Source organism: Hypomesus transpacificus, chromosome 9 (genome assembly GCF_021917145.1).
Source record: "Hypomesus transpacificus isolate Combined female chromosome 9, fHypTra1, whole genome shotgun sequence".
Taxonomy (NCBI): domain Eukaryota; kingdom Metazoa; phylum Chordata; class Actinopteri; order Osmeriformes; family Osmeridae; genus Hypomesus; species Hypomesus transpacificus.
Window position 1 is genome coordinate 17,424,409 of NC_061068.1, and position 15,408 is coordinate 17,439,816.

The 15,408-nt window shown below is 38.7% G+C and overlaps 1 protein-coding gene across 2 annotated transcripts in view; it reads right to left on the reverse strand.

Moving 5' to 3' along the window:
• The window catches only part of tctn1 (tectonic family member 1), a 42,313-nt gene that overhangs the window by 15,243 nt on the left and 11,662 nt on the right, over positions 1–15,408 (reverse strand). Inside the window, exons 2-6 of one of the 2 annotated variants that reach the window (XM_047025696.1) lie at positions 5,518–5,635; positions 3,920–4,053; positions 3,526–3,677; positions 2,352–2,454; positions 1,846–1,958 (exon numbers count right to left, since the gene is read on the reverse strand). In XM_047025696.1, the coding sequence (XP_046881652.1) occupies positions 1,846–1,958; positions 2,352–2,454; positions 3,526–3,677; positions 3,920–4,053; positions 5,518–5,635 (620 nt within the window). Of the gene's footprint in view, positions 1–1,845; positions 1,959–2,351; positions 2,455–3,525; positions 3,678–3,919; positions 4,054–5,517; positions 5,636–15,408 lie in introns of those variants that run through there. The other variant, XM_047025697.1, reaches the window with a different exon arrangement.

The window sequence follows — 15,408 nt, forward strand, 5'->3', positions numbered from 1 at the left end:
CACAGTACAATGCTGCTACAAATGAAAACTTTCACAGTTCCAAGTTGAGTTTTGACATAATTAGTATGGTAAGGATTTATATTCAGAAACAGTACATTATAAAATGGCTAAAACTATAAGGGCAACTGTTTTAGGATGACAAACTATCAGTGTGACTATGCTTTAGAAAGACATTTATGAATGCACCACACTGCAAATCTGTATCTAGAAAGCGTATACCCTACTTTAATCAAGTAGGTCCAGCTGGTGGCTGTACTGAATAGATGTGGAAATCAGCTGTGCAATTAGAATGAGTGCAGTTTTAGAGGTATAATGAGAGCGTTTAATCTTTCTATGCACACATTCTGTGCCAGCTGATATGTGCTCCACTTTGCAGCAATTTTGTAACGCTGGCTTGGAAAGGCTTCCAGACTGAGCACAGAACACAGGAAAAGGCATGTTTTAAACAAATTGACAACAGATGGAAGATACTGACAATCGGTCCCAACAAATTAGTGTGGAAACTTCCAGCATGTATGGCGCCATCTACTGGCTAAGGCAGGCAAGTGCAGACACCTCAAAATGTTGCTGAATGTTGAGTTCCAAGATTTAAAAAGTACTAGTGCAATGCCCCCAATGTATGTAACGCTGTGTTAGTCCAAATTAAATAAATAGGTAAATAAATACATAAATAAATATGGCTATGAAATAAACCCGGAAATTAAAAAAAGATGGCAATAAATATTTAAATATATATTTATATAATTGCTGAATCCATTTATCTGCATCAATAAATAAATACATTTACTTATTTCAAAATGAAGTTTTTGTAATAAATAAATGTGACATTAGGAGATAAAAGTTCCATGAAATAAACAAATGTCGTCTTTACAAAAACGTTATTTTAAAATCACTTGGTTTTTATTGACGTAGGTAAATGGTAAATGTATTTATTTACCTATCTATTTATCTATTTAATTTGGACTAACACGGCGTTCCATACAGACTCGGCTCCAGAACTAATTAAATGGAGGGGGGATTTTTTTTTCACAAGGGGGGCACACAGTTACAAAGCATGTAAGAGAGTCAAAATAAGAGCAGACCTGCATATTCTGCAGGAAAGTGTAGCCATCTTGATATTTAATTTATAGCCAATACCAGTATTTATTAATTATACTTAACAAAATATATTTTGAGGGGCCACAGCATTCCTTTTTCCCTTGCAGCTGACCTTGGTTCCATAGTAATGCAGCCAATGATTAAGATGTCGGTGGTTGACTTAAAAACACACACACAGATATTCCTGGAATTATAGATGGAAGTGCAGTGTCAGTGCGCGTGACTAAGATGTCAGTTACTGGAGTTGATTGGGCGTTAACTTAATTGGGGTTTGTGTACACAGGTAAAACAGTTTCATAATTAATTTACAGATATTACTGTCCATCCACATTGACTATCAGTAGGCACTTTAATTCAGTAACATAACAAAATTCACGGATCAATACAGAAAATAAAGTGTCCACTTTATATTGTCTTGCTGTGTGTTAGCTAGCCAATTTCAACGTCTCTTGTTGAAACACTATCCCTTTCAAAAAATTAATAAAAGGCAGAAATTCCCTTGAAATATATCTTTAAAGAATACACTTTTGCTGAAGAAATTGATGAAAATGTTTGTACCTATAGATTGGTGCTTTCTTAACCAGAAAGGTTTATGTTACATTGGGATGTATTTGCAGTTAATATTATACAAATTGTGAAGTTTATTCTTTTCCACCAAGCTGCTAGCGATAAGGGAATGAATCAAAAGACAGGGATAGGTATTTGCCAACTGATTACATCAGTTATTTCGTGGGAAGCTTTACTTACGGAATAAAGGTGAATGCCAGTGTAGCTCTGCATGTTCAGGGCCGGCAGGGAGGTACAGTCGTTGTCTATGAAAAGGCTCCGTGAGCATTTTGTCGTTTGGTCCCTTAAGAATGCTGAAGAAAATGTTTACAACTAAATGAATTGTGAGTGAGCTGTGACCACAGTACTTAATACTAATCCAAACGCTAAAAGTGAAATAGGTATGTAGCTTAACTGCTCAATTCTATAATATGGTCTGTTGTCTGTTATGTACAACGTCAGTTGCTGTGCTAAAGGGCTTTGCAACTGATTCTGAAAAATGTATAAGTAAGTCATAATTTTCCCTTTCATCTGCAGCCAGTATATGATAAATGATCAGTGTCTAAGAGAAGCTGCACTCGCATACAAAAAGTATTGATAGATAATGAGGAGGATCTGAGAATAATCACTCTGAAAATCTCGGAGAATATGCAAATTAGGGGAGAGTTTGTAGACTTTTTGGGAAAAAAGTGTGTATGTCTCTATACCTGCAGGGTTCATGTCAAGGCAGTCAGTTGTGACGGAGGGGGCAGGCAATCGTAAGAATCCTTTGTTACCATTTTCTTCCTCTGTTACCATCACATCCCCATACTGAGGAAACAGTTGTGAAAGAGTAAAGCTCTCCTTATTTTTTAAGAATTTCATATGTTAATCTGAATATTTAGTGCTGTCACAAAAAAAAATAACAAACAAGAACTGTAGATATCTATAACATGTTCCTCTGTAAAAGTAATAGTTTTTTACTGTTGGTTTTCTATACCCTTATGATTTGGTCATTGGTCAACTAATTAGGCAAAGTGTTTGTGTTATCTTTTGTTATCTTGACAGAGCAATAAGAAACCAGATACCAGCAATTAGCTGTCACAAACCTTAGGCATTCTACATGTAACAGATACGCAACCACATTTGAAATTTGACAACTTAATTCAATTTGTTAATTTGTCCAAATAATATCTGAATTAAATCTGATGTCTGCATTTAAAGATCCCATGGCATGCTGTTTTTGGATGCTTTTATATAGGCCTTAGTGGTCCCCTTATACTGTATCTTAAATGTATTTCCCGAAATTCAGCCTTAGTGAATTACTACGAGCAGTCCCACAAAGAGCTTTCCTCAGGACGTGCTGTTTCTGTGTCTGTAGCTTTAAATGCTATGAGGAAGAAAGAGGCGGGGCTAACTGCCATCCTTTGGTTGTTTGCAAGTCATTTTCTCATTGGTGGGCCAAATTCTCAGTGCGGGCAAAGCAGAGAAGGGAGAAGTAACCTTCGGTTTTATGACGTCATAAAACGTCATAAAACCAGCATTTTCAAAACCGAGCGTTTCAGCTTTCATTTTCTCTAAGGCGGAGAAGAATACCCACGGCTTGGTTTACACCTATCAATATTTCTAGCCACTGGGGGACCAGAGGCAGGCTAGGGGAACTCATATTAATGTTTATTAACCTCCTAAAGTGAACATTTCATGTCATGGGACCTTTAAACGTGATTTAGGACAGACTATGTTGCAGAAAATGTGCCACTTTCCAAAAATGTATGTATGAACAGCACGGTAAAGTATACCACTTAAGAGTTCAATTAGTACAAAGTTTATATATTTTTGGATATTTATTATTCTCAATCTTAATGATTTTAGTCTCTTGGAAATACTTAGTGAAAGACTCACCAGGTACTCAGACGAGGTTACTTGATCCATTTTGGACAATGTGCCATGGCCCCAATCAGAACTAAAGCTAAACTCAGCAAAACGTCTGAAGAGGCCATCAAAGTTCCCCAAACTTGGCACCACTTCAATGGCGTGGTTGAGTCCTAACTCGTCTTCAGGGCCGATATACACATCATTGAAACACTTAATTATATTTGGGAATTATAAAAAATATATAGCCTAGATTATATTCCTAAAACAACTGGAATGTATTTAGGTAGTTATTCCTATTGTGCCTTTTTTTCAGTGTGAAAGTATATGTAAGGTTCATTTCTTAGCATACACGGCTGCATCCATGGCATTTCCGCTCACCCATTCAGGCGTTACTAACATAACCTTAATTTGATGTACTTACAGGTTGAGAATTGAATGCACAAGATGTTATGGTAGACATCTCTCTGGATAAATGTCTGTATTTCAGCAAAGCCTTCTGCAGTCTCCCCAAGCACATAATAGGCAGCATCCTGATTGCAAAGGTTTGTATTACCACTGTTAAAAAGACATAAATCAAAGGTCAAATTAAAGATGTGTAATGAGCAATTTTGTCCTTTCCTATCCAAGTATGCTACCTCCAAGAGCAATTGCAGAAATAGGTACTGTAACTTGAGGGTCCCCCAAGCGCCTCCCTGGTGAAGGACACTGTCATATAGTCAAGCACAGGCTACAGAGGCAACACTAACTATTCAGTGTCATGGGAAAGCCCATGTTCCATTGTTGGTATACAAAAATGTCTGGAGTCTAGACAAGTATTGTGTTTGGCTAAACTAGAATGCACTAATTTTAAAGTTTGAAGTACAGGTCAATTTGGATACTGCAAAACTTCAGGCCTACACAGATATCCATTAAATTATTATGTGTGCTTGCTCTCACCAAGCCACACTCTTCTCATATCACGTGTATATACAGTGCATCTGGAAAGTATTCACAGCGCTTCACTTTTTAACATGTTGCTATCCAGTGTTTCCCATACATTGATTTATTTGTGCAAGGACACCTGCAAAATATGAATATTGATTTTCAGAGTGCCTGGATCTTGAGATGATTGTGGGAAACTAAACCCATTCTAATTTGTACACACACACACAGAGATTCCTGCCATTATTAGACAGATAGACCAAGTCCTTATTTGGAGGGGGAAAAACATGAATGTGACCAACACGGGTGCTTCCAGGATTTCAGTTGCAAAATACATAAAAATGGTTGCGAATGTAATTAGTCACAATATAGCCACACTGTAGCGTGTGACTCCTTTTAACAAGGAATCAAGGTTTCACTACCTCAAATATTTTAGTAGCCTAACTACCTTCATGACATCAAGCTTCAGTGTTTCCCACAGAATGTGATTATATTTGTGGTGGTTGACAGGGGTGGAGCCACACAATGTAAAAATGTGGGCCTCAGCCCAAAAGTCCTAGTATCGGTTAGATGTGAGATAGGAACTTCAACAAGCAATGTGAGCGTGCTCTGCGCGCGAGAATAATTTTCATTAATGTGAGTTCAAAATCGTTTGGGGACTTTACATAATATAAACTTTACATTACACTCAATGTTATATTAGCCGAATGTATTTAACCAAGAATATTACTGTATCCGTTTGTATCCGTTTTTTTGACACATTTGTGCAGAGAATTATAATACTAACCGTATTATAATTGTATCCGTTTTTGACACATTTGTGCAGAGAATTATAATACTAACCGTTCATCCCGCGCATTGATTCAGAGCGTGCACGGAGAAAGGGGGCTTTTCACAAACGAGTGCGTTGAAGTGAGCGAAAGAGAACGCGAGCGGGGCAAGAAGGGTGATCAAAACATCTTTGTGGTGGGCCGCCACAAATAAATCAATGTATGGGAAACACTGACAGCTATTACAATATACTTGTGGTAAAGGAGGGAACTTGATATGGTAAATTCCATCACCAACCATGCAAAATGTACGCTCACAAGTACTTGCCTGACTTTCTTTACAGAACAGCTGTTAAAGAGAGACAGTTCTTTAGTACAGTCAGGGTCGCAGCAGCAGTTTACATCACATCTGTTCTTCAGTTGATTGCAGTGACACAGTCTTGTAACTGGGGGGAAAACAAATTAACATACCATGAATGAGCCTCATTTATCAGTGCATTTTTGTTATGTATATAAATCTAGGCTAGTGTACCATGGTTGCCAATTTAAATAGGCTTACACATTTATGTTTTGGCAAATACTACCGATACAATAGTGAGCACTGGTGTATGGAAGTTTATTAGAGTCTTTATTCAAATGGAAATGCATTTTTCAATTGGAAATTCAATGTGCAAAGTGGCAATGCAATCCAAATGGGAAAGCAGTTGTCAAATGGCAATTCAATGTGCAAATAACAATGCAATCCGCAATTCAGTGACTATTATTTTGAATAACATTTTGAATGAACACTTATCACATTGCATATCATATTTCATAAAAGGTTTTTTCGACTCTTTATTCAAATGGAAATGCACTTTGTCAAATGGCAATTCAATGTGGGGCAGTGAGGGTGGGGTCAGAGACCGAGGATGGCTAAATTCACAAAATACACAAATAAATACATAATTAGTAATAAAAATGATTATATGGTATTAATAATGGGACTTATTCATGTTTTCTTTTTATTTCTTTTTATTGTAACATGTGCCATGTTATTTTACATACATTTTTATTTATTTTTACATTTTACAATCTTTCTGAGCAAACATTAGTTTAGCAGATTTGGCAGCACAAGACAGCACAAATTGTGCTATTATTCATGTTTTCTGTTACAATCTTTCTGTCCATACATTACATTAACGTATATGGCTTAGTGTTTCTTACATCTGGAATTGTAGTTGTATGTACATTTACATTTAGTCATTTAGCAGACGCTCTTATCCAGAGCGACTTACAGTAAGTACAGGGACATTCCCCCTGAGGCAAGTAGGGTGAAGTGCCTTGCCAAGGACACAACGTAATTTGGCACGGCGGGGAATCGATCTGGCAACCTTCAGATCACTAGCCCGACTCCCTCACCGCTCAGCCATCTGACTCCCCATGTAGCAGCCCGTATGTAGCAGACTGTAGGAGCCCGTATGTAGCAGACTTTGCTGCTCTAAGTAACACCCTGGAGGGAGTGTACTTGTGTGCAGGGTTTGTATAGTTTATTTTGCAGCACAAGAAAGCACAAAGTGTGCTATTTTTCATGCTCATTCGATTTTCGGTTACAATCTTTCCAACCATTCTGAAGGTTTTCTCTGAGGAGGCATTGCTATTAGAAATGCAAAGTAGTGCCTTCATAAGACTAGTCGGCTGACTAAACCTGATCTCAAGTCTCACTTTTCCCTACAAGGCCCCAGAATCTGTCCACTCTCTCCTCCTGGGTTAAGTCCTTGCTGTCTGTGACCTAGTAGTCTGTATACTCCTCTCGCAGTATATCAGGATAAAGCCTCAGTTGTGGAAACATGCAACCTAGCCTTGTCACTATGTGGTGTGAACAGATTTCCAACACAGTTAGGTTCCTTTTTGTGGTTCATGTTGTTTTAATTTGTAACTTGTATAACGCATGCTCTTATGGGTCTTCAATTTTGGCACTTGTTTAGTTTTTCACAATGTATGCTTCATGTTTTGGTTGCTTGCAATGTTTGGGACTACCTCGTTGTTATGATCAGTGACCTATGCTCTTTGTAAAGCTCTCTCTTGAAAGTCGCTTTGGATAAAAGCATCTGCTAAATGCATAAATGTAAATGTACTCAGGTTACTATACTTCAATGTACATACCCGGGATTCTTTCAACAATAAGATAAATTGAGGGGGTAGGTAAATCACAAAATCACAAGGTCAAAGTGAGTCAGGAGATGTCCAGGCGAGAGTCTGGGTCCAACACCTTGAGGTCTCAGAGCAGCTGTGAGTCTAAGGGAAAGACCTTCAGCATCTTCCCAATGAGTTCCACATAGAAAGCTCTCACTCTCTCACCCCTAAGAGCACAATTATGATAGAATCATGTATTAACAAGGAATCATGAAGACAAATGAAGCATGCATTATGACTGAAAAACTTTAATCTGACAAAAGTAATAATAAATACAAATTCTATGAATGTTAACCAATGAAAGTCAGACATTGCTTTTCAACCATGCTTCAACAGAATTATTTAAAAAAATAAACTCATGGAACAGGCCTAGACAAAAATTATGGTACCCCTAACTTAATATTTTGTTGCACAACCTTTTGAAGCAATCACTGCAATCTGACGATTCCTGTAACTGTCAATGAGACTTCTGCACCTCTCAGCAGGTATTTTTGCCCGCTCCTCATGATCAAACTGCTCTAGTTGTTTCCGGTTTGAAGGGTGTCATTTCCAGATGGCATGTTTAGGCTCCTTCCAAATATGTTCAATAGGATTGAGGTCAGGGCTCATAGAAGGCCACTTTAGAATAGTCCAATGTTTTCCTCTTAGCCATTCTTGGGTGTTTTTAGCTGTGTGTTTTGGGTCATTGTCCTACTGCAAGACCCATGACCTGCGACTGAGACCAAGCTTTCTGACAGTGGCCAGCACATTTCTCTCTAGAATCCCTTGATAGTCTTTAGATTTCATTGTACCCTGCACAGATTCAAGACACCCTGTGCCAGATGCAGCAAAGCAGCCCTGAACATAATAGAGCCTCACAGTAGGAACAGTGTTCTTTTCTTGATATGCTTCATTTTTCCGTCTGTGAACATAGAGCTGATGTGCCTTGACAAAAAGACTTGACTTCAATTTTTGTCTCATCTGTCCATAGGACATTCTCCCAGAAGCTTTGTGGCTTGTCAACATGTAGTTTGGCATATTCCAGTCTAGCTTTTTTATGATTTGTTTTCAACAATGGTGTCCTCCTTGGTCGTCTCCCATGTAGTCCACTTTGGCTCAAACAACGACGGATGGTGCGATCTGACACTGATGTTCCTTGAGCATGAAGTTCACCTTGGATCTCTTTAGAAGTCTTTCTGGGCTCTTTTGTTACCATTCGGATTATCCGTCTCTTTGATTTGTCATCAATTTTCCTACTGCGGCCACGTCCAGGGAGGTTGGCTACAGTCCCATGGATCTTACATTTCTGGATAATATGTGCAACTGTATACACAGGAACATCTAGCTGCTTGGAGATGGTCTTATAGCCTTAACCTTTATCATGCTTGTCTATAATTTTCTTTCTAATCTCCTGGGACAACTCTTTCCTTTGCTTCCTCTGGTCCATGTCGAGTGTGGTACACACCATGTCACCAGACAACACAGTGATTACCTGGAGCCCTATATATAGGCCCACTGACTGATTACAAGATTGTAAACACTTGTGATGCTAGTTAGTGGACACACCTTGAATTAACATGTAAAACATACTAAAATATAGCTAGTTTGTCTCTTATTACACACTTTAATGATACGAGCAGACAAAAGGAAACTTCGTTGGGGTTTTTTAATTCAGCGCCTTCAGCCAGGGACGCAGATCCTCAACTTTGGTTGGAGGTCGGTGCAAAGTAAATGTCGGCGCACAACACTCTCTTCTTTCCATGGTCAAAACAATGATAATACAGGGTCTGATTCCGTTTTCTCCAGCTGTTATGGCAGCCACGAACTGCACAGTTCACGCTGGGCATCTCTATTAGCCTTAAATTAGTACCAGAGCCAGTTTAAGACCTTCTCTTTTAGAACCGTTATAAAGCGGAAAGTATCTAAATCGGAAATGAGAATACGCGAATGACAGCGCCCATCGTGACTTCCGGAATAAGGTCAATAGATAAACATCAGCCATGCCCGTGTAGTCAATGTTAGCTAGACTCTAGCTCATATGCTTTTTATTAACGATTTGCAAGAACAGCTAGATAGCGAAAACACCTAGACTGTAGGTATGTAAACTAGTTTAGCTTGCTAACGTACGTAGAATGTGTGATGATTTAGCCTAGTTTATTGGCAATAGGGTTAACGTTATTTCATGTTCTTGACTGTGTTTCATTCAAATAAATAACCCGTGTTGTCGTGTAAATCTACAATTCAAGATGCATGTTTGTCCAAATCTATTTTTTAGCAAGATAGCTATAGCTAACTGGCTAACTGAAGCAGAGTTGAATCACAAAAGTTTGTTTGCTAAGCTGTAGTGCTAACGTTTACCCACCTAAGGCGATCCTGTTTGCTTTGACAACAGAAGTGGAAACAACTAACCTAATAATTTCAAATGATATCTAGTCAATCTGTAGAAACAATTGATTTATTTGTAAGGTTTTATTTTAAGTCTCCACATTCGTTGTTTCAGTGAGTGCTGATGTCCGTGTTGCGTCCTTGCTCCGCAGCTTCACTCGTTGTAAACCAACCAATCAGCGCGCAGCTCATCTATATATTCATGAGCACACCATAAAAAGGAGAAAACCTAGCGTTTTTTCCCAGGAAAATTTCACTGGATGTATAAGGGGGAATAGAACAGCACCCGGGCCATTTTTAGCCCAATCAATGTTACATACCCTATTCGGAGACCTTAAGGAACAGTGTGAAATACCCCAAAAACCCAGTCAATCACCCCTTTAAGGAAAACTCTGCGCAGTGCCTATAGTGCAGTGCGTTGAGGTTGCTGTTTTAATCAACTAGACTACATTTTCTATGAGAAGATTACACAATCACTATGCACACACAATCATGGCATCCGTTTTAGACGTTGTGATAGAGAAACAATGGGAATTGTCTTGGGAATGACGTTCCGTTTTGTATGTTGAAAAACATATGTACTAAATGGTGCTATGACTACGGATGTACTGATTTAACTGTTTCATTGGTAACAATGCAAATGTTAAATATATTCCGAAGTGACGTTTTAATCTTGGTATAAGTTAGCAATGTTTTATGTGGAATAACATTTTGGTACAAACACTCCTATCATGTATACAGTCTACCAGTTACGTAAAGATGTTCCAGTTGATTTCTTATGTTCCAGGGCAAAAGTTTGAATGTTTAAGACTAGTCTTAGCCTTAGACTGTCTTAAATTGTCAGGCAAGACTAGTCTAATTAAGCCTGTCTGTTACATAAATTGTAAGACTGACATAATTTGAGGTAGAAAAATTAGCCACCTTACCCCTTGGCTAAACCTTGCAGTAAGGGCTGAGTTGCTATGGCAACGATCTGTTCGAATGTTGAAAGGCATCATTGTTTCAGCTGAAAAGGACAAGAAAGTAGCAACTTTCACTTTGGTAATAGTGTAGCTAGCTTTCTTAGTACTAGAAGATGGCAAATATATGGTTTTTGGAAAGAACCCTAAGAAGAGTCTTCAGGGATAGAAGAAACCCATTAGAGATATACTCTGATCCTGAACTAATCGGGAGTTCCATAATATGGCATAATTGCTCCATAATATGGCAAGGTACTAGACAAGTAGTCAGAACCATAATGTGTTTGGTAGCTGTATCATTATTGAAGAATTGCTATCAGTGCTGTCTAGTGACCCTGTTCACAACTACCTCCACGTTTATATTTCTTATCCCTATACACACACAAAGCACAAGCCAGCTATTTCAATTACTTATTTATTTTACTTTGAGAAAGTGTGTCAATATTTGATTTGTGTAGTAGATTTTGTATTAATAAATTAATACTGTTTTAACAAAAATCTCACAAAGTTTATTTTTTATTTTTACAAAACTATAATGTTGAATTCGAATGTTAAAAGGCTAAACTTTTTCCATTCAGTGTTACAGTATATTTGATATGCTCCACTTCAAGATTCCTGTACTGCTGCTCCAGGACCATGGACAAGGTCACTTTTGGGACAGCTGTTGCATCCTTGGCCATCAGGGCATTGGTGGTGGTGGCTTTGATGAGGCCAGTGGCAATGTCGTTGTCTGGAGCTAAACATAAATAAAACGCATGAGTAAACACATATAAAAAGAAGTTTGTCAGTATTTAACATTTACCTCGCTACATTTAGCTACCTCGCTATATAACAGTTGTGTTGATGTGTAAGCTCTCCTTTCCAGCTAGCTAGCACGTCTACACCCCCGCAAGTGTCGCGGCCTCACGGTTCCCGACATCATAACTTAAGTTGCCCTCTTAACAAACATTAACAACAAGAATATTGTGAAATACTGTAGAGCTAGCTATGTATAGCTAACCTATACAGTAAATCAATTAACTAAACTAAAGTAGCTACTACTATCGAGCAATACACAACACAAACTCACTCCAAATCGTTGCGCAAATTAACTGAGGATAACATAACACTGACATTCATTAGGTTACGTTACAAAGAATAGCACAACTGTTATTTTACAATACAATGAGGTAATGTTACTGTACCTGTGGTGCTACTGTCTGACAGTAGAGATGTATCAGGCTTTGTATCAGGCGTTAAGGTGGCGATCTTTGGGGAGAGCTCCTCCGAGTAGTCCTCGTACAGTACGCACTCAACTCCGATCTCTTGGGCTCCAGAAATCCCCCAAAACTTGGGTGACTCATTGCCATAAATCTCGATGATGACCTCAGTAGTCTAGTTTTTTCAGTTCTGAAGCAGCTTGCACACTGCCCCAACAAACTCCAACAAATCCCAACATTCTAAAGTTGGCAGTTGTTGGTGATTTTCTTTAGAATGTCCAAAAACCAATGCCAGCTCCACACTGCTCAGACAGAAATACTTTTTTCAGCTAGCTAATTACTTTTTCTGTGTGTTGTAGTATCATATTAAGATCAACGTCATTCTGCGTTATTTATTGTGTGATAATAATATTTAACTCAAAATAAAATAATAACTATTGAAATTATAATTTATTGAAATTAATAGATTGTTTTAGACACAGAGCAATCATTCTGTCATACCGTATGACGCAATTTTCACGTTGCACGAAACGTTGACATTACCGGACGGTTGAAGGAGAAAGCGAGCTAGTGCATGGTAGTTTCTAGTTTAAAGTTAACATCAACAATGCATCGGTTTTTGCTACCTAAATGTCCACGTTTGGAAGAACAATTAAGAAACGAGACTGACGTAGAAGAAGAAGGAATGGCAGGGGTAATCTGGTGTGGATTTTTAAGGAGAGGATCGTTGTGGTCAAGGACCACACTCCACCACTTCGAGGGTGCAAACATGGTGCTATAGCAGCATCAGTGACATTAGCATGGACGCTCAGGATGGTCCGAGAAGACCAAAACTCCAGAAATATCCACCTCGCATGTTTGGAGTCCAACAAAGGAGTTTTTTTAAAAGCTAGTTGGAACAGTTTGCATTGTAACAGTTAGTTGTGTCATTAATGATCATTCGAATGCTGTCTGATTTGATGCGTGCATTGATTGCAGTGTCGCTGAATACTCGTGTCTGTTGCTAAGCAACGAAAAGGCCCTTTTTTGCCTAAGATTTCAACATTTTGCCTTTTTGGGGGATTTTTTTGGAACCGCCTCTAAAAGGATCTGAGACTCTTTAGCCTAGGTCTAGGACAAGCAGTCTGTCTGTGTGCTAGGTATAGGCCTACATAAGGTTCAATGTGATTATTGATGATTGTGAATTGGAATAATATACCTTTTTAACACATTTCTGACTATGACTGTTTTAGTTAATTTTATCTGCTTTTCCAAGATTCATTTCACTCTGTCTGACATGGTAGGCTAGTGGTCACCTGCGGACTCGTAACATGCTGTATGCATTTTGTCAGTGACCGTGGCAGACCGTGCGCGTCCGTCGGAAATAGCCCAGATAATGACAATAATAATACAGGTTTGTATCGGTTTGTTTAGCGCTTTTCATGGACCCCAAAGACGCTTCAGAGAGCAAAAATGAAAACAGATGATGCATATGGTGAGGAGGTGTTGTAGTAGAGAACCATGTGACAGGCTACCACCTTCGATCATTTCATAGCACCCTTGCTCAAAGCTGAGCTCCCCAGAAAAAGATGTCTCATGCTGCCACAGCAATACACTGATACTTGTTGCCTACTAGATCAGGGAGCAGTGACCATAGTCTACTCTACCGTGTTAGCAACTAGTTAGATAGGTTATATCTCTCCCTTGTACGTTGCTTTGGATAATAGCGTCTGCTAAATGACTAAATGTAAATAGGTTATCTTGTTAACAGATTCACATAGTAGAACTAGTTAGTTAACTAGTCGCTATGTTTCTCATTGCGGCACTTCTGCTGTCTCGGTTGGAGTAGCCTATGCCTGACTATTAACGTCGTACAGATGGGTTCTCTATTCCCATCACTCCAAGGCTGTGTTCGAAAACAGCCGTCTTAATCCTTAATGTCTTACTAGACAGGTGTCTAACGAGACAGCTCTCTTCGGGGTAAGGTATCTTAAAAACTGTTGTTTTCGAACAGCCTATTAAGACAGGATGCACGTCATCGCGCTGCGTGTACTTGTGTGCTCGCACTAGCGCACTTTGTCAGACGGCAGTCAATTGCATTGAGTTTATTGTCACACTAAGTCAAGTTAAGCTGTATTTAAACTTGTGTTAGATATAGGCTCAATAGCTTATAACATTTGTGTTTGTATTTCACTCATTTGATAGGATTATGATAAAACGCAGCAACTAGCTAGTGTCTGCTCTGCACTGCGATGCTAGGTACTGTACGTTATCGAAAAGTCGGAGCAAATTTACAAATTAGGAGTGTTATCAATAAAATAAGTACATTTTCAGCAACTACACTGCCCATTTCTCGATACATTTCTATTCAGATGCTGATTTACAAGTACCGTTTAGCTGAAATATGAATTGTAAAAACTTAGAGCAATGGCGGTCAAAGGATTCTGTTTAATTTGTTGCTCACGGTAACCCCGCGCACAGAGTTATGGGTAATACGTGCTGCCATTAAGACAGCAAGGCAGCTCAGATGCTCTCTTAAAAAATTACCGTTATGTGACGTATTTCAAGGTATCTTATTAGACAGGAAGAGAAGATTTAAGACATTTCGAACAGACCTCGCTGTCTTAAAAGGAAGGAAGGACGCATTTTAAGACATTTCGAACACAGCCCAGGAGTACATCCTCGCGTTCTTGGGTCCAGAAACCATCCATTGTTGAGCCTAGTTGTCAAGGTAACGAGCTGTCAGAATGTTGGAGTTCGTTGGAAATCCCTCTACATTGGTCAGACATTCAGCAAAACACCCGATCCGACTAAACATGACTAAACTGATCATTTCTGTATTGAGTTCTTTGTTGCAATCTTTGTTTCTATTAGATTTTGTGTGGTTAAGGAGATCTGAGATGAAGGTCTGCCGGTGAATGCATCAGACATCAAATGACCACTCTACTGAGCGATGATGGGTTTTTATCCCAATACCATGGGTTTCCCCATTATGTCCAAGCATTCACACTACTAGACTATAATGCTGTATATACTTATTGATTATTATTTAATTTTTTATTAATTATTTCGATTTTATGTATTTTTGATGTGTGTAGGTGTGGTTTTGGAATAACACATTTCATTCAGGATAAACAGGAGGGAGATGTTAGAAAAGTTAAAGATGTAACTTTTATCCAGTATAAGAATGATTCTGTGTTCAGTTTTATATACACACGTTAACATGTATGCACGCGTGCCAGGTCTATGCAACGGAGACAATGAAAGAAGTAGGGATGCTCCGATCTGATCGGCTCCGATCCATATCGGCCGATATTCCCTTTATCAGTTTTGATTGGCCTTCTCAAAACGGCCGATCAAACATGGCCGATCAGATGACATAAAATCTATCAGATACTATCAGAGATTCCTATCTCTAAAACGTTAGAGATAGGCATTTCAGGCCGCCAATGGTAAGAAATTATTCTTTAACCTTTAGATGTGTGAGTTCTAAATATTTCCAAGGCTTCCAGCAGAGTTATTTTTCCAAAACGGAAGCTAGCTAGC